The following is an 18746-nucleotide window of genomic DNA, read 5'->3' as shown; positions in this document are numbered from 1 at the left end:
AAACCCACACATATGTGGTCAATTAATCTATGACAAAAGAGGCAAGAATATACAATGGGGGAAAAGTCTTTTCAATAAATGGTACTGGGAACATTGGACAGCTACACGCAAAAGAATGAAACTGGACCACTATCTTACACCACATACAAAAATAAAATTTAAATGGATTGAAGACTTGAATGTAAGACCTGAAACAATAAAACTCCTAGAAGAAAATATAGGCAGTAAATTCTTTGACGTCAGTTTTGGCAATATTTTCGGACCAGTCTCTTCAGGCAAGGACAAAGAGCTAAAATAAACAAATGAGATTACGTCAAACCAAAAAAATTTCACACAGTGAAAGAAAAGGCAACCTACTGAATGGGAGAAGTATGGGTGACATTTGTTCTTCCCCAAGGTTCAAGGGAAAATCTGCTCTGTGACTCTCTTCTAGCTTCTGGTGGGGGCCAACAATGCTTGGTATTGCTTGGCCATAGCTGTATCACTCTAGTCTCTGCCTCCATCTTCACATGGCCTTTTTTCTGTGTGTCTCCATGTGTCTTCTCCTCTTCTTATACAGACACCAGTAGTATTGGATTTAGGGTCCACTCTAATAAAGTATGACTTTGTCTTAACTAGTAACATCTGCAAAGACCCTATTTCCAACTAAGGCCATGTGCTAAGGTTCCATGTGGATGTGAATTTGGTGGGGACACTATTCAACCCACTACAAAAGATAAGCATTTTTATTTGAGCATTATTTTAATTATGACTCTTTCACTGTATATGTCAGAAACCACTAACTACCTAACCAGGAAGTGAACCTAACCATTAGGGATGCCTCCATAACTGGAATGCCCAGGATTATCCTCTGGCTCCAGGTACTTTTTGGATCTGACAGGGGACTCAGGAATCCATCACTCTCTCTCCATTGCCACCTCTGCTTACTCCTGTTGGACCACTTTCCACAGGAGACTCTCTGGTGTGGCCACAGGGCAGATTTCACCTCAGTCTAACACCAGAGCTCTCAACCATACTGCTTCCCCTGTGTAGTAGCAGTAAACACCCCTGTATTGGTTTCCTATACCTATACCAATTACCACAAATTCTTTGGCTTGAACAATACCTATTATTAGCCCACAGTTCTAAAGGTCAGGGGTCCAGCCATGGAGTAGCTGAGTTCTCTGCTAAGAGTCTTACAAAGCCAAATCAGGATATTGATCAGGATGTGTCCTCTTCCAGAAGCTCCAGCTCATTTAGGTTTTTGGAAGAATTCATTTCTTGCCATTGTAGGACTGGCTGTTAGCTCACAGCATCAGTGTGTGCTTTCTCTCAGGCCATAGCAGCTACCTCCTATTCCTTCTGCTTCCAACTTGGGACAACTCTCTAGTTTTATCTTTTGACCTTCTTCATGCATTACTTTTTTATTTGTTTTGGTTTGGTTTTATTGAAGTACAATTGACATATAACATTACATTAGTTTCAGATATACAGCATAATGATTCCACATTTGTATATATTAAGAAATGATCACCATAGTAAATCTGGTTATCATCCATTACCATATATAATTATAATTTTGTGTGTGTGATGAGAACTTTTAAGATCTTAGCAACTATCATGCAGTACAGTATTATTAACCATAGTTACCATTCTGTACATTGCATCTCAGGACTTATTTATTTTATAACTGGAAGTTTGCACCTGTGAACTCTCTACTTTTAAAGAGCTCATGTGTTAGGTCAGGCCCACCTAGATTCCCTATCTTAAGGTGATAGGAGCCACATAATATAATATAATCACAGGAGTAAAATCCATCAGAGTCACAGTCCCAGGGACCATGCAGGGTGTGTATATATTGGTGGTGGTGGGAGATAGCTCAGGCAGAATTTTAGACTACTGCCCACCATATCCTCTCTTACAGCTGCTCTACCACCAGTGGCCTAGAGGCTGCACCAGACAGGCATCAAATTAAGTCCGTTTTACCAGTGGAAAAAGTAGACCCAGAGAAACTCCAAAACAGAACCCAGTGTCTACTGATTTCTACTTCTATACTGAGGTAGAAGTAGAAATTTTTTTGCCACATCCTCCCCACAGGAGACTCAGAAAAGGGCTTTGACACCAAGGTCCCCCTGTGTATGGATGCTTTATGCCTTGTGTGGGGGAAACCTCCCAATCACCCACAGAGGCCCATGAGAAATGCCATGCACTGGAACAGTCCCTCATGCTCTCTGGCAGGTGGCTGTTGAGCTTAGTCAGGGCAGGCTGTCTGGTCTGCTCCAAGTGCCACCCACAAGGAAGCAGCATGTAGGGGTGAAGGGATACCAGTGGCTGGCCCAAGCAGCAGGCAGAGAGGAAGCAAAAAGGAATTGCACTGGACAGGGAATGGAGGGAGGGGGAAGTAGGAGTGCAGAGAACAATACAAACAGAAATGGATGGAGGTAGCCTAGAGAGAGAGTGAAGCTTGTGGACCATGTCTCTCTGTGGGGCAAAATGCCACCAGTAGCGGCTTCCCACTCTACACAGAAGGACCCACTCCATGGGAGGGCCCCAAGGGGCTGATGATCCTTTCTTTGCATCTCCCTCCCCTCAGGGAACCTAGAACAAGCCAATGAGGAGCTGCGGGCCATAATCAAGAAGATCTGGAAGCGTACCAGCATGAAGCTGCTAGACCAAGTGGTGCCCCCTGCAGGTGGTGAGTACTTCAGGATCTCTTGCCTGGTTTCTGAGTCTACTAGGGTCTTGGGAGGCCTGCTTTCCCCAGGCCCTGTGTGTGGGGCTCAAAGGTGCTATTTGTTACAAGGGACGACGGTAGGGGTACCTGGGTGGCTCAGTCGGTTAAGCGTCCAACTTCGGCTCAGGTCATGATCTCACAGTTTGTGAGCTCAAGCCCCATGTCGGGCTCTGTGCTGACAGCTCAGAGCCTGGAACCTGTTGCAGATTCTGTGTCTCCCTCTCCCTCTGCCCCTCCCCTGCTCACGCTCTGTCTCTCTCTGTCTCTCAATAATAAATAAACGTTAAAAAAAAATTTTTTTTAAAGAAGAAGGGACGAGGGTGCCATGCCCTTCACAAACTCAGATACAGAATGTCAGCTTGGAAATCTGGTCCAATCCTACATTTCAAGACCAAGCAAGGCCCCTCAATACTTAGAGTTTGACAGAATTTCCAAGGAAACTCTGCAAATATAAGTTTCCCCATAAACTACCAGGCTGTTTGCTCTGGAAATAATGGTGCCCTGGAAAAAGAATCCCCTGAGATCCTCTCTGGGTTGAAATTCTTTTTGTTTCTCCTAGGGCAGTGTTTCTCTACCCTGTCAAACCCAAAGCCCCTTTTCATAACAAAAAGTTTATAATGCTCTTACTACTACCCTGAATGAAAATAATAATCTTCCTACATATATAATTTCCAAAATATTAATATAACACTTTAATATAAAATACATTAAAGTCAAATGTTCTTCAATATATACATGCTAAAGCACTATGGCTTATGACACTATGCCAAAAGTCATAGTTAACTGAAATACTTGCACACATCTACATATGATGAATAAGTTTGTGTTTAAAGGAACTAAGATGATATTGAATATCATTGACATTTTGTGTTTATCATTTTGAGGGATAACTAAGTATATTAAATAATATAATATCCACATGTATGTATACATGCATGCACCTACGTATGTGCACATACATAGAACAAATGCAGACCGATGTAAATAGGTGACTACTTACAGACCGCAGCAGACCGCAGGTGACTCAGACCACGAGCAGTGTTGCCATCAGAGATACAATTTTCCAAAATGTAAACCCCTCTTAACCAAGTGGAAACAAAGCAAATATGGTCTTCCATCAATTTACATGGCAGTTATATTCCTGGAAAATTCTGGATACATTAAAAGCAGGCAAAAAATTATTTTCTGTTCATATGTAAAATGCAGTTAGGTTCTTAGCTTAGATAGTTATAGACAGGTTATGTCCCCACATGGACATCTAGCAGATTGCAAAGCTATTATTTGTTGTGTAAAACATGCCTGTATTTTAAGGGACACATCTGGAACCACCTAAAACCTGTAGCACACTGTGACAGCTAAAAGAAAGTCCCACGCAATCCCAAAACACTCCTTAAAATGTGACACCACCCCCCCTGTTGAGAACCACTTCCCAAAGGGAAGCAGGACAGGAGCTAAGTGAAAAGTCACCTACACAGGCCAAGCATCATCTGACATTTTGCATACATTATTTAATCCTTATAACGTTACTAGGAAGTTTGCTCAAGAAACTGAGGTTCTTCAAAACTATGTAGCTGACCCAAGACTACATGGTGACTACCTAGTAGGTTCAGAATCCAAACCCAGGTCTGAGGGATGCTAGAACTCCAAGCTCTTTCTTCCCTACCGCTCTTCCTCCCCAACTACCCTAAACAGGGAACTCAGGGCTTTCCCTCTCACATGGTAATGAGGTCTTTGTCATGTAGAAGGTCATCACTGCTGTAGACTTGGCTATTCCTTTTTTTTTTTTTCAACGTTTATTTATTTTTGGGACAGAGAGAGACAGAGCATGAACGGGGGAGGGGCAGAGAGAGAGGGAGACACAGAATCGGAAACAGGCTCCAGGCTCTGAGCCATCAGCCCAGAGCCTGACGCGGGGCTCGAACTCACGGACCGCGAGATCGTGACCTGGCTGAAGTCAGACGCTCAACCGACTGCGCCACCCAGGCGCCCCTAGACTTGGCTATTCTTAAAGTACAACTAGGAGTAAGAGAACCATCACAAGCCCCTATATCTAACCTACAAGCTATCTCCTGGGCCCATTTCCCAGAGAAGAAGATGGAACCAAGGAGCTACTCATAGGGCATGCAGTGTTCTCCTTGGAGAGTCATTGGCTTCTCCACCACCTGGTTCATTCCCAAGACAGAGGCTGATTATGTTATGTGTAACTTGGGGGTCCAGCCCAGCAGGGACCCAGCCAAGCCACATGGTAAGAAAACCCAATCTAATTATAAGAAAAACCTAGACTTAGAGGAGAAGGTGCTCCTTACACCATACCCCATCTTTAAGCAGAACTGTTTGCACTTAGGGGACTGGTCAGTTTATGATGGGCATCTCAAGTTTTAGAATCAAATAGGGACACCTGGGTGGCTCAGTCGGTTGAGCGTCTGACTTTGACTCAAGTCATGATCTCATGGTTTGTGAGTTCTAGCCCTGCATCAAGCTCTCTACTGTCAGTGCAGAGCCTGCTTCAGATCTTCAGTCCCCCTCTCTCTGCCCCTCCCCAACTTGCACTTTCTCTCTCAAAAGCAAACATCTAAAAATTTTTTAGAATCCAATAAAAATGAGTTAGCAATATAAGCTAAGTTTTTTTTTAATTTTTTTAATGTTTATTTATTTTTGAGAGAGAGACAGAGCATGAGTTAGGGAGGAGCAGAGAGAGAGGGAGACACAGAATGCAAAGCAGGTTTCAGGCTATGAGCTGTCAGCACAGAGCCCGATGTGGGGCTTGAACTCGCAAACTGCAAGATTGTGACCTGAGCTGAAGTCGGACGCTTAACCGACTGAGCCACCCAGGCACCACTAAAGTTTTTGATACATTTTTTTAACTTAAAAAAAAAAAAAAGGTGGGAAATAATTTTGACAATAGGCTACTTCTAGTGTAAAAAAAAAAAAAGATGGGATAAGAATATATTTGCTTATTTTCAGAAAGCATTTGCAGAAAAACTTTTTGGAAAAATACTCAACCTAATTTGAGAAAGGTTATTTATTAAAAGGTGGTAACTAGGCAGATGGGGGAGGGGTGGTAAAAACACTTTTCACTGTATACATTTTAGTATATTTTTGCCTTTTGAACCATGTTAATAGACTACCTCTTTTTAAAAAATTAAATTTAAAAAACTTAAGAAAGTTTGGATGCTGAAAAAAGTTAATGAAGCCCCCATTTATCTCCCTTCTGTCCTTTTTTTCTCACGTCTCAGATGATGAGGTCACTGTTGGCAAGTTTTATGCTACTTTCCTGATCCAAGAGTACTTCCGGAAATTCAAGAAGCGCAAAGAGCAGGGCCTTGTGGGCAAGCCTTCCCAAAGGAACGCCCTGTCCTTGCAGGTGAGGGGTAAGGGGGGGTCCACACCCTAAGGAAGGGCCTCGTCACCTTCTTCTAACCTCTGGCTAGGGCTTAAATCTGTCATCAGTGGGCTGGAGGCCAGGTCCCTTCAGAAGGAAACTTTCTGAGAGTTCCAACCTTTCTACAGGTGGGTGTGTGAAGGGGCTACATACTGCTTCCCACACACCCTGCCCTCCACAGTCCTGCCCGCTTCACAGCTCCCCAGAGCTCTATGGAGCTCTGCTGAAGTTCTGGAACAGCCCTTTATCCTTCCTGGGTAGAGAAATGGATTCTTCCACTCTGGGGCAGACAAGAGAGGTCCCGAACCACATCCCCAGTTAGCACACACAGATAAACCCTCTCAGGCTCACCTGCCTTGTGGAGAGGCAGGTGGGTCAGGTGGCTGGGTGCCTCTCTGGGTTTCAGGCTGGCTTGCGCACGCTGCATGACATTGGGCCTGAGATCCGACGGGCCATCTCTGGAGATCTGACAGCTGAGGAGGAGCTGGACAAGGCCATGAAGGAGGCTGTGTCTGCTGCCTCCGAAGATGACATCTTCAGGGTAGGTGGATGCCATAGGAGCACTCTCTTATCTTTTTAAAGTTCGGTTTGAAGTAAGAAGGTGGGCTGGCTTCACCTTTTCTGCTAAGAAAATCCAGGGAGAAAGCCCTGAGCTCTAAGGCAGATTCCAAGCTCTTCCCAGTCAACTATTTCCTATCCCTGCATGTTTTCCAAGCCTGACTCCATCTCAAGGCTGGGCTCCCAGGACATGGCAGCTTACAGAGTGTCACTGGCTCTTGGAGAAAGAGGGGAGGAGCCCTTTTCTTAAGGGAAATGTTTCCTAGGAGAAACTTCTACATTAGAAGTTGCTAATGGTGGCTCTTGGGCCTCATCTAATCTGCAGACCTATTTTGTTTGCCGACATTTGGAAATTCAGCACATTCAAATAAAAATCTAGACCTCTGGCTTCTCTTTAAAAAAAATCAGAAAATCTTGGGGCGCCTGGGTGGCGCAGTCGGTTAAGCGTCCGACTTCAGCCAGGTCACGATCTTGCGGTCCGTGAGTTCGAGCCCCGCGTCGGGCTCTGAGCTGATGGCTCAGAGCCTGGAGCCTGTTTCTGATTCTGTGTCTCCCTCTCTCTCTGCCCCTCCCCCGTTCATGCTCTGTCTCTCTCTGTCCCAAAAATAAATAAACATTGAAAAAAAAAATTTAAAAAAAAAAATCAGAAAATCTGGCTTATGTTCCCACGTGGTAGCAGAGGAGTGGAGCCAACTGGCAATTATCCTCTTGAGATAAAGCATGTGTTCTCCAGGTCACAAAAATCCCCTCCAGCCTTCCTTCCCTCTCCCATCCTGGATATGAAGGCTGAGTGTCAGTTTTAGAAGTGAAAACCAAACCTGACTCTACCAGGATAGTGGAACTCTTGGGTCCTGCTCTCTCCATTCATTGTGGCCCATGCCTAAGCCCTGAAGTACTTGGCTAAAACCCTTCCCAAGTGAGGGAGAAACTACTGACCACCATTGCAATGGGGCCATGCTCACAACTGTCCCTTCCAGCTCCCACAGGGGGACCACACAGGGGTCCTGGGCTATGGAGTCACCGGGAGGAGCTTGCCCTCCTTGTGGCTACCCTGTCATCACCATCCTCATCTTCATCACTGTGGAATGTCCATCACTGAATGGCCTCAGGGACTCAGCACCATGATAACACTGCCCCAGCAAGACCCCACAGATCAACTTGCAGATAGCTACTTTCCCACTCACCCAGGACAAGAAAAAAGTGTTAGGAAAAAACATTGGGTCCTGATTTGAAATCTCTAAGAACCTCCCAGGGGAGAAAAAGCCATGATATAATTAATGGAGTCAATGTGTCATCCTTATTTTCAAAACCATTTCGCCAACATGATTTCTAGCTCAGTGAGCCATTTGGATCTCCATTTAAAAAATTCTTGTTAGAATCCCCTGGTCTCTTTCCCCACCCCTCAGCCCTCACCATGCCTCACAGCTGCCAAGCCAAGCACTGGCTGCAATTAAGGATTGCCATCCTACACTGGTCCTTGAAACTCCTCATGGGGTTCATTAGAAAGTCCCAGGGGAGCAGCCTCCCTGCCTGACTGGTTCTGCAAGAGGTTCTGTCCCTCACTGTTCCCTCCAGTGGTTTCAGAGGGGACTCTCTGGGTCCCTCCCTCTCAAACCACCAGGCCACGCAGGTGAAGAGTTCCCCATTTGCCATGTGCTGCCCGGCGTGGTTGTGCTCTCTGGAAGGCGGACAACCTTCCGTGCCTTCGCTGAGAAGGAGAGGTAGCTGAGGGGGCTTTCTCCTCCACCCACCCCTCCCGTCTTGCCTACAGAGGGCCGGTGGCCTGTTCGGCAACCACGTCAGCTACTACCAAAGCGACGGCCGGAGCGCCTTCCCCCAGACCTTCACCACCCAGCGCCCACTGCACATCAACAAGGCGGGTAACGGCCAAGGCGACACCGAGTCGCCATCCCACGAGAAACTGGTGGACTCCACCTTCACCCCCAGCAGCTACTCGTCCACTGGCTCCAACGCCAACATCAACAATGCCAACAACACTGCCCTGGGCCGCTTCCCCCGTCCCGCTGGCTACCCCAGCGCAGTCAGCACCGTGGAGGGCCATGGGCCCCCCTTGTCTCCTGCTGTCCGGGTACAGGAGGCAGCATGGAAGCTCAGCTCCAAGAGGTAAGCAGGAGGGTGGGGCATCCAGGGCCCATGCACAGGGGCCCCACACACTCCAGCCCAGAGTGGATGGGGGGAGAGTTTGGCCCCCAGGCCTACCACTCACCCCTCAAGCTGGGATGGAGGCTGCTGCCCCAGAGCCCATCAAGAGATAGGCAAATGCTGCTTCCCAATCTTGCCCTTGATTATATGTGGCAGCCACCCTTGGGAGAAGGCACCATGGCCCCACTGCCCAACAAGTGTCCTGAGATGCACACTTGTGGACAGAGCCTCCTGTGCTTTCTCATGCTAACCAAGCAGAGGAGCTCCAGCCCCTGATCCCTGGGATGTCGGCATTCTGGCTCCACAGTAGACTCTGTTCCCCTGGCCTTTCCCAAGTCTGCCTAAACCTGGCCTTTGGCTCAATTAGGATGGGAACGGAGCTACCATCTTTTCTTTATGTCCTTCTCAACCCTCTTGGGAGGGGCATTTTGGTGTCAGGAGGCCCTTCACGGTAGCACTTGCTCATTCTGCCCCAGTGTAGGATCATTCCTGGTAGTTTGACTGATCTCCCACCTCCTGACGCATGCTTTTCTCCCCACCCTCTGCTCCCTGGTGCTCCAGGATACATTGCTATGATGTGCTGGGACGGTAGGTGCCTACTTTCATGCTCTGGGCCTCAGGAAGCACAGCCTGGGCTTAGAGGGTCTCCCCGCTTTTTCTGTCAACAGCTCCGGGTACCCAAGGCCGGGTGGGTGGGAACATGCCTCCACATCTTGCCACTTCACCCTTAGTTGAGCTGCCCTTCCAGAGCAGGACAACCTCCCCACCACAGCAGGCCGGGAAGATCCCCAGCATGCCATGTTCTTGAGCAGATCCTTCCTACTTGCAAACTTAGAAAATAATCGTGAAGTGTGAGTGTCTTTCTGGACAAGTGTCCTGAAGCTGCTTTCATCTAAGGAGACAGCATACCTGCCCCCTGGTTTTCACTTCTGTTCTTACCACCCATTTTCAAATGGCTCCATGTAAGCCTACGTGGCCTGGGCATTTAACAGTGTTGATGACAGCCAAGTCAAACCTTACTGCCTGGAAGCCTGGCTGGTTAAACCACCCAAAAGCAGTGCTGGGTGAGTCCTGCTCAAGAGATGTATACTGATGCCTTCTATGTGCAGGGCAGTGTGCTTGGCACTGGATTTTGTATGCTGATGTGAAAGGGTTAGCTTTGTACAGAGGAATATCAAAGTTTAAGTGGCTGACCCATGACTGTCTTGGTGGCCCCTCCCTTTTCTGCAAACCTCTTCCCCTTCTACAACCTTCAGGGACTCAGTCCTAGTGCCATTTTCTCCCTTGCTCCCCTTATCAAAACCTCTTCTTAATGAAGGCTCATTGTGTCCATCATTAGCTTCTCAGTGTAAACTAATACCCCCTTCAAAGGGTATTTTCCAAACTGTGTTCCATATTAAATGAAGGGAGAGTGGTTTTTAGAGAGGAGATAGGAGAGACATCAGGGGATTGTCTTCCTCTCCCCACAGATACATCTATCAATGATTATGGTACATGCAAAGCACCTAGCACAATGCCTAGCATGTAGTAAGTGCTCTCTAAACATCGGCTCCCTCCCTTCCCAACACAGTAAACAACACTCAAGGCAGTATGCTTCAGCTTGGTGAGGAGGAACAACTTAACCAAGGTTGTAGCTCTGGGGCCTCATCCTTCATCTTGCAGCTCAAGGCTAAGTGCAGTGGCCCCAGGACTAGCCTTACTTTTGATGGGGACAGGCCAGCATGTCTTGCACACAGTGGCCCCCAAGAAGTGGTGTTGCCTGCCTGCTGCCATTCTCCATCTCCAGCTCATCCCATCATAAGCTCCTTTCACATATCTCTCTTCCCACTCCATCAAGAGCCTTCAACATTTCACCTGTCCTTACTGTGGGGTGGGCAGCCATCTGTTAGGGCCTTCTCCAGAGAACCAGGTAGGTACCCAGGAACGGTAGCTTCCTGAATTGCACACAGCCCACTGGCTCAGGGTCAAGTCTAAGATGCCAATCCATCACTGAGCCCTGAGAAAATAAACTGGGATATTTCCCTGATGCCTCCATGAGTAAGGTGGTCCCCAGCATTCAGGAACTATAGGAAGAAAGATGGAGGGAGGTACTGAGCGAGGCACAGACAGGAAAAGAGAGAACACCTGGACCAGAGCTAAGAAGACATGACCAAATGAGCAGAAGATCCTGGTCTGGAGGGAAAACAAAATAATCCAAGGTACATCCTGGTGTGGGAGGATCTCAAGCTCAGCAGGGAGTCAAGCTCACTGCCCAGGACAACAAACCCCCCTATGTGAGGCTTCTTCTCCGTGCCTTCACTCCAAGGAGCCAATGACAAACCCAAAGCCATGTCAAAATGTGACACCAGGAACTTCCCAGCTCTGCCCAACTAGCACCCAAAGCCCCAGCTGTCTCTAGCAGGAGAGGACAGCCCTTGCACAGGCCCATGCCGACCTGTATAGAACAGTCCAGGACCCTGTTTTAAAAGCTGGTCCTTTCTACCTTTCAAAACACCATCTCATCTGTTACTTCATTTGTTACTCCCAACAAGTTTCTGAGTCAAGCAGGGCATATGTTAGTTCAATTTTATTGATAGGGATACTGAGGCATGTGGTGAGCTAGTGACTTATGCCAAAGGGCAACTGAATTGGGGTCAGAACTCAGATCTCCTTGGATCCTACCCCAGAGATGCTTGTTCCATGTGGAATTCTATCTCTAATCTTACTGCTTCCATGGCTCCACGGCTTTGTCAGCGACTGCAGGAGGAAGAGACCACAGCAGTTTTGTGTGAGTGTGTGTGCACGTGTGTGTGTGTGTGTGCGTGCGTGTTCCCTGTGTGAGTGCATTGCACATGTGAATGAGTGCATGTGCAATGTGTGCCACCTCACCTGCTGAAGGAATGGTGGGGATTAGCAATTTCTGACTTTATTTCTCTATCTTGGACACTTCAGGTGCCACTCCCGGGAGAGCCAGATAGCCATGGTGTGTCAGGAGGAGGTCTCTCAGGACGAGACCTATGACGTGAAGATAAGTGAAGACACTGAGTACTGCAGCGAGCCCAGCCTGATCTCCACAGAGATGTGAGCTCTGCCCCCAGGCTAGCCCATGTGCAGGAAAGGGTCTGGGGGTGAAGGGAAGCTCCCTGAAATCCCTCCTCTGGGCATGACTTGGGGAGGGGGAGATCATATATCAGAAGATGCCTAAAGCATCTGTCACCTCATTAGGGAGATGGATGTATGTGTCTCCACCCACCCCACCCCACCCCCGACACACACACATGCACACTATCCCCCAGTTAGCTTAGCTTTTCTTGTGATGCAATACTTTCAGGAAAACTTTAAAGCATTGTTTCATAAACTTTTTTTACTGAAACAAACTGTCATAAACATACTTTGGAGTGAGACTCAGTACACACATACATGTATTGACAAATAAATGTTCATGAAGCTTCTTATAATAAAGCTACCCAGCAGAGGGCACTGCTGGCAAACAGTGGCCAAGATTTTTGTCAGTGCTGGAATTTTTAATATAATTTATTATCAGATTGGTTTCCATACAACACCCAGTGCTCATCCCAACAAGTGCCCTCCTCCCTTCCCATCATCCACTTTCCCCTATCACTCAGCCCCCATCTACCCTTAGTTTGTTCTCAGTCCTTAAGAGTCTCTTACGGTTTGAATTTTTTAAGAGAAGCGTTTTTTAACTACAAGTCCAGACCCATTCGAGAGTTGTGACATTTACTTAGTTATGATCGATACTTTTTTATATATTAATGTTTTATTGGAAAAGGTACATGAGGGGCACCTGGCTGGCTCAATTGGAAAAGCATGCAACTCTTGACCTCGGGGTCGTGAGTTCAAGCCCCACGTTGGGTGTAGAGGTTACTAAAAAATAAAATCTTTAGAAAGAAAAAGAAAGGAAGGAAAGGAAAGGAAGGAAAGAAGAAAAAGAAAGAAAGAAAGAAAGAAAAAGAAAGAAAGAAAGAAAGAAAGAGAAAGAAATAAAGAAAGAAAGAAAGAAAGAAAGAAAGAAGAAAGAAAGAAAAAGAAAGAAAGGGAAAGGGTACATGAAAACCACCTATGGACATGAGCCCAGGTGAACATAACATGCAAGCCTCATCACACCGTCTTTTGTCTTATAAAAGCTTAACTTCTTTGGAGTAATGTCTTGCCATTCCAGCAACAGTGTCCCAGTTAACTTGTTTCCTTTTTCTCTAGGCTCAAAATAAAATCAAACTCCTCTCAGGTCAGGGCTGAGTTGAGTCTTTGGCGAGTGAAGAGAGCCATTTCTTTTAAGGGGTCTCCAGTGGCTTTGTGAGCTTGGTGATGGGTTTTGAGCTTAGCCAGGATACTGAAATTCTTCCTCATCCAAACAAACTGCACATCCACCCTGGACCATTTGGGGCTCTCTTCTTTGCTGGATGGGTCATAACAGGGATTGTTTTTTTCAACCTATGTATAGTCTGAGTCAGCCTCTTTCACAGGCCTCACAAGTGCTTTGATGCCTGGCTCTTTGCAGTTGCTATGGTAGAAGGCTTCTTCCTCCAGCTTCAGGACTGGAAGGAAGTTCTGGGCCTGGTAGTTGTAACATCATCCCAGCACGCTGTCTGCTAGGACTGTGCTTAAAGCTCTCCAATGCTGAACATCACATCCACACCTTTGTCTAGTCAGCTTTCTGGCCCTGACTTTATTAGCCACTAACTGCTAGATTCTCCCCAGAGTTTTTAGAGGCTGAAGCCTTCTGAAGGCTGGAGTTTATCCACTTTAGCTGATGCCCATGCTGGGTTCTTAGTCTTGGTACATTTTCCTGCTGGCCCTTTATTGTCTGTCTGGCCCAGCAGGCTCAGCAGCTCCAGGCAGCCTCTTCTCCAGTCTCAACATGGTCTCCTCCAGGGGGCTGAAGACCAGAGGATCCTGGAATCAATGAAGAAACACAAAAAGCAACTCTGTATCTGCCTCCAGAAACTTCCCCAGGCTCCAGAAAGCCAGACCAAGATCAGCATTTTAAAATAAAGAATAACATAGTACACAATAGCATAGAATAGGTTAGAATAAGACAATAGATAATAGTGTATCCAATGTCACAAAGGTATTATTTAGTGAAATACTTGTTTAATGTGTGTACTGAGTCTCATAAAATGTATTTATGACTGTGGGTTGCATTCAAAAAGTTTAAGATGCATTATTTTAGTAACTTCCCTAAAAGAAGGACCGGCCCTTTAGCCTTTTGATTTGTAGAGACTGCAAATTTTCACATGGCCACATACCCTAGAAATCAGTAAAAGCATATGCGTCCTTCCGTTTTGGCTCTTACTGAGTGCTTGGTGCATCCAGGCACTCTGCTAGAGCATGAATAAACCGGCCTCAGCACTCAAGGGTATTTTACAAACTAGTTAAGATCTCAGAAGAGGGAGATAACATGGAGATTTTCTAACTACTTGTTCACAGAGTGGTACAAGCAATGAGGGGGATAGACATTCAGAGAAGGTCTGGGTCAAGGTGACCATAACAGCCTCCTTGCACAAGATCAAACAGAAGCTGGGTCTTCAAGAGTGGGTACAATTTGGATAGAAGAGAATATAATAGGATGAGTTCACCATGTCAAAAATGAGAGGAAAGGCTTGGAGGTTTTCAGTCAGAAATTTTCTTGCACATCTACAAAGGCTCAAGGGCAGTGCGCTAGGAGCAGGGAAGGCAGCACAGTCTCTGCCCTCGAAGCATGTGGAGTCACACAGGAGGAACAGAGTCAGTGGGCTTGTCTGTAAAATGAAGGGGTTAGAATGCACCTGTCTTCTTGGACTGCAGGCTGCTCCCACTGGGGACTGTGAAATCAACTTAGTGGATTGCAGCTGACATTGTTTGATGAAATAGAATAGACTAAAGTAGCATAGAAGCCACCAGAGAGCAATGCATGCAATAAAAGTAAGTATGGTTCCAGAAGCCGAGTTCATTTAGGTGTGTCTATGTATATGGGACCACGAGCAGTATATTTCTTATTGTGACTTACAAGCCATTCAAGGCTTAGAAGCCATTGAGTAGATGCCCCCTAAGGCCTCTTACAGCTCTGCTGGTCACTGACTAGATGACTGGGTGTTTGTCATAGGTAACCACTTGTGTGTCCTGATGATGAAGGATGGGCAGGCCAGGGAGAAATTAGGGGAAGGAGAGAAGTTTTGGCTGAAATTGGGAGTACTCATGATAAATAGCACCCACATATGTAAACAGCGGAGCCTAGGCTGTTCCTGGAAAGAATCTTGTGGGCCAAAAATTGTTTTCCAACTTTCTCACCAACTTTGACTCAAGATCGCCTCCACTGCCTCAAATCAGAAATGCAAGGCTCATGAGCAGACAGACCGTGTATGAGGAGCTGGAAACATCTGTGATGCCAGAGAGCCAGGCCCAGCCTTGGGGGGTGGAGGGTGGGTGGTGGGTGGGGAATTCCTGCTGCCCCTTCGCCAAACCTTTAGGAGAGCAAAAAGTGGGAGTTCCCTTCGCTAAGGGAGAAAGCAAACTGCCTTCAGGGGTGGCAGCTGTCCCTATGGGGTGGAACTTCTCAGCCTCCCGGAATAAGCTCCAGGAGTTCTCTGTTCCAGGCTCTCCTATCAGGATGATGAAAATCGGCAATTAACACCACCGGAGGAGGACAAGAGAGATATCCGGCAATCTCCAAAGAGGGGCTTCCTCCGCTCTGCCTCACTAGGTGAATACTCACACCTCTCACTCCAGATGTGACCAGCCAGGTATCACCCCCCAGATGACTGGTCAGGCATTCAGGTGGCTGAGAAACTGCCATGGCCTGGCTCAGACAACTCCCACACAGTGGCTGCCCAGTGATGAGACAGGATTCTAAGGGCAGGGCTTGTTGGGTGGAACTTGACCATATGCTACCTGATATGGGAGCCAAATGGTAGAGAGAAGGTGATCCAAGGGCCACTAACATGGCTTCTACACCTCCCAGGGTATGAGCCTCACAGGCCTGTGTCCCCTTTCCCTGTGCTGATCACAGTTCTATGGCTGGCTTTGCAGGTCGAAGGGCCTCCTTCCACCTGGAATGTCTGAAGCGACAGAAGAATCAAGGGGGAGACATCTCTCAGAAGACAGTCCTGCCCTTGCATCTGGTTCATCATCAGGTAGCCCAGACTTTCAGATACGTCACTGGCCATCACCCCACAGGCTACAAAACCCCCATGATTATGGCAAATCCCAAGACACCATTCAGTCTTCCCTGTCTTGACCACTCATAGTCCCAACCCCTGGCCCTAACAGCCCCCGATGAGGGCACTTGTCCACGCAAGTGAGAACGTTAACAAGGGGTGTCAGTTCCCAGGGTGGAGATGTAGCAAATACTGGTGAACAGGAGCTCCTCATGTGGTCCCAGAGGATCAGCAGTGCCAGGATTCTGCCTCATCTTTCTTCCTACAATGGTGCAGATGTTCCCTCCACAGACATTGGCTTACACTACAGAGCACTCAGGCAGATGTACTTACATAGCGTTACTTATAGATGTACTTATACAGAGTTGCAAGATACACCAAAACATAGAAATGATCAAAGATTCTGCCAGCAACATGGTCAGGAGGAGACTGATATTCAAGGAAAGCAGGTCCAGAGAGATTTGACAGTTGAAGTATCTCTTGGCATGGCTGACTCCAACTGAGCCAGTGAAATCCAAGACACCAATGTCCAACATAATCTCAGGATCTTAGAAATAATGCAAACCTCAAAGAACCAAAGGCCAGTCTCTTACTTCTGGGCAAATTAGGGTCTAAATTTCCTAAAGTTTTTACCTCTCAAATTGTATACTCCCTCACCACAGGCCCATGCATTAGATGATTTCTTTTAATACCCAAGGGCACTCAACTGCCAATCAAAACTTATAATGTGCAAAAGATGGCCATTGTGGCTCAGCTAAGTTGATATGACTTCGGCTCAAAGTATCCACTGTTTTGCTTAGCCGATGTGGCATTGCCAGCATACATATGATTTCCACTGGGCTTTCTGGAGTATTGAGCATAGCCTTATACTTCCCTCAGATCTCCAGGGAACCAGGGACCCAGGCTGGGGACCATCAAGAGCTGTGGGCAGGGGAGGCAGGCCGGGGGGACACTGTATGTGCTATTTAAAAAGATTTCTAGAAGTTCATTTCACCCATCTATTCTTATCATGAGGTTAGGAACCTCTGCTTTATTTACACTTCCCCCTTCATGCCTTTCCACTACCCCCCAACCCACTGCCATGATCCCTTTCCTCTTCCTCTCTGTCTGGGCTTTCCCACTGCACACTCTCCCATGGACACTTCCACTCAGAGAAATTGTTGTGGTGGTGACATGGAGGCCAGAGGATACAATATGTAAATAGTCTAATCACAGCACAGTGTAAGATTTGAACAACAGCTCAGAGACAAGCTGAGCTAAGGATCAGCAGGACATTCTTAATAGCCTAATTGTAAAAATTAAAACAATAAGCACTGATTTTTTTTCTAGCACTTTATGGCACTTCACAGACCATATTGCACTTGAACCTCACATCAACCCTGCAAGATAGGTTGATAGAGGGCATTCGTGTTCTGGTTTTAGAGCTGATGAGGGCAGCATTCCTGGTAGACTGCTCACGAGAAAACCAAAAGCAAAAGAATTCACTGCTGACTGGTGATAGGGCCAGTGCTGAAAGGCAGACGAGCTTGATTCCACTCCTTTGCAACTTTCTGGATTTGGAGGAGAAGGCGATCACTGCAGACGGACATGATCACAGAATATATTTTAGGGTTGCAGACATGAGCACTGGGTCGTGATGGGGGGTGGGATTCAGAGGGCTGAAAATGATGGATGTGGGCTCCAGGTAGGTGGAGCTCGCTGGGAACAACAGCTGCTAGGAATAGGCAGAGGCCTGACTGCTTCCAGTAACCCGTGTTCCTTGTGTATCTGCAGGCATTGGCTGTGGCAGGCCTGAGCCCCCTCCTCCAGAGAAGCCATTCCCCCAGCACATCCCCCAGGCCCTGTGCCACCCCACCAGCCACTCCAGGCAGCCGAGGCTGGCCCCCACAGCCTATCCCCACCCTGCGGCTGGAGGGTGCCGAATCCAACGAGAAACTCAACAGCAGCTTCCCGTCCATCCACTGCAGCTCCTGGTCTGGGGAGCCCACACCCTGTGGTGGAGGTGGCAGCACTATCCGGAGAGCCCGGCCAGTGTCCCTCACTGTGCCCGGCCAGGCTGGGGCCCAGGGCAGGCAGTTCCACGGCAGTGCCAGCAGCCTGGTAGAAGCGGTAAGTGACCCGGAGCTGCACAGCAGGCAGGCAGGGGGAAGGAAAGGCTGAGGGCAGCAAGGGGGCTTTGCATGAAGAATGGAGAAGGGAGGATCTGGTCCTTTCCCAAGTAGAGTGGATGTCAAGTCTCTTGGCCAGAAAGACCCTGACTCCCAGGGTTCACTGAAGAAGGGCATGGTGTGCAGAAAATGGTGATCACACAAGACACTATTAGGCTTCTGCTTGGGCCGGGCCTGCTGTAGGAGGAGAAAGTACTGAGCAACATAACCCTGCCACAGGCCAGTGAACCCCAAGCAGGGCCCCGGGCACCAATTTACAGCCAGTGGTGAGCTCTGAGGGCTCCAGATGCAAATGTGGGCCTGGGCTGGGTTTGTTCAGTATCAGTATCTGTGGTTCTCGAGCCTGGGGCTCATTAGAATAACCCAGGAGCTTCGGAAACCTAGGACACATTAAATGGATATTTTTAAAAGCCCTTTGATGATTCTAATGCACAGCCAGGGGTGAGAATCACTGTTCTAGAACGAGAATGCTTCCGGCTCCTCCATGCTCTGCCCTGGCCAGAGCAGCTAATGCACTCCTGGCACCACATTTTGGGGGACTGTGACAAATTGGAACAAGCCCAAAGGGGAACACAGCAAGGGGTTGGCAGGGTCCCTAAATGCCATTTCCTATGAGAACTGTCGGGGGA

The 18746-nt window shown here is 47.5% G+C and overlaps 1 protein-coding gene and 1 pseudogene across 50 annotated transcripts in view; one reads left to right on the top strand and one right to left on the bottom strand.

Moving 5' to 3' along the window:
• The window catches only part of CACNA1C (calcium voltage-gated channel subunit alpha1 C), a 757779-nt gene that overhangs the window by 730211 nt on the left and 8822 nt on the right, over positions 1–18746 (top strand). For 26 of the 50 annotated variants that reach the window (XM_045465322.1, XM_045465309.1, XM_045465310.1 and 23 more), the window contains 9 exons: positions 2573–2674; positions 5950–6077; positions 6502–6636; positions 8425–8777; positions 9378–9404; positions 11748–11876; positions 15389–15495; positions 15822–15925; positions 17723–18058. In XM_045465322.1, the coding sequence (XP_045321278.1) occupies positions 2573–2674; positions 5950–6077; positions 6502–6636; positions 8425–8777; positions 9378–9404; positions 11748–11876; positions 15389–15495; positions 15822–15925; positions 17723–18058 (1421 nt within the window). The remainder of the gene's footprint in view (positions 1–2572; positions 2675–5949; positions 6078–6501; positions 6637–8424; positions 8778–9377; positions 9405–11747; positions 11877–15388; positions 15496–15821; positions 15926–17722; positions 18059–18746) is intronic. The other 24 variants (XM_045465312.1, XM_045465337.1, XM_045465336.1 and 21 more) reach the window with 1 other exon arrangement.
• Positions 12990–14809, bottom strand: LOC123590990 (annotated as a pseudogene).

This window comes from Leopardus geoffroyi, chromosome B4 (genome assembly GCF_018350155.1).
Source record: "Leopardus geoffroyi isolate Oge1 chromosome B4, O.geoffroyi_Oge1_pat1.0, whole genome shotgun sequence".
In the NCBI taxonomy this organism is placed as follows: Eukaryota; Metazoa; Chordata; class Mammalia; order Carnivora; family Felidae; genus Leopardus; species Leopardus geoffroyi.
The sequence above is the reverse complement of the archived record's forward strand: the minus strand, read 5'-3'. Positions and strand labels throughout refer to the sequence as shown.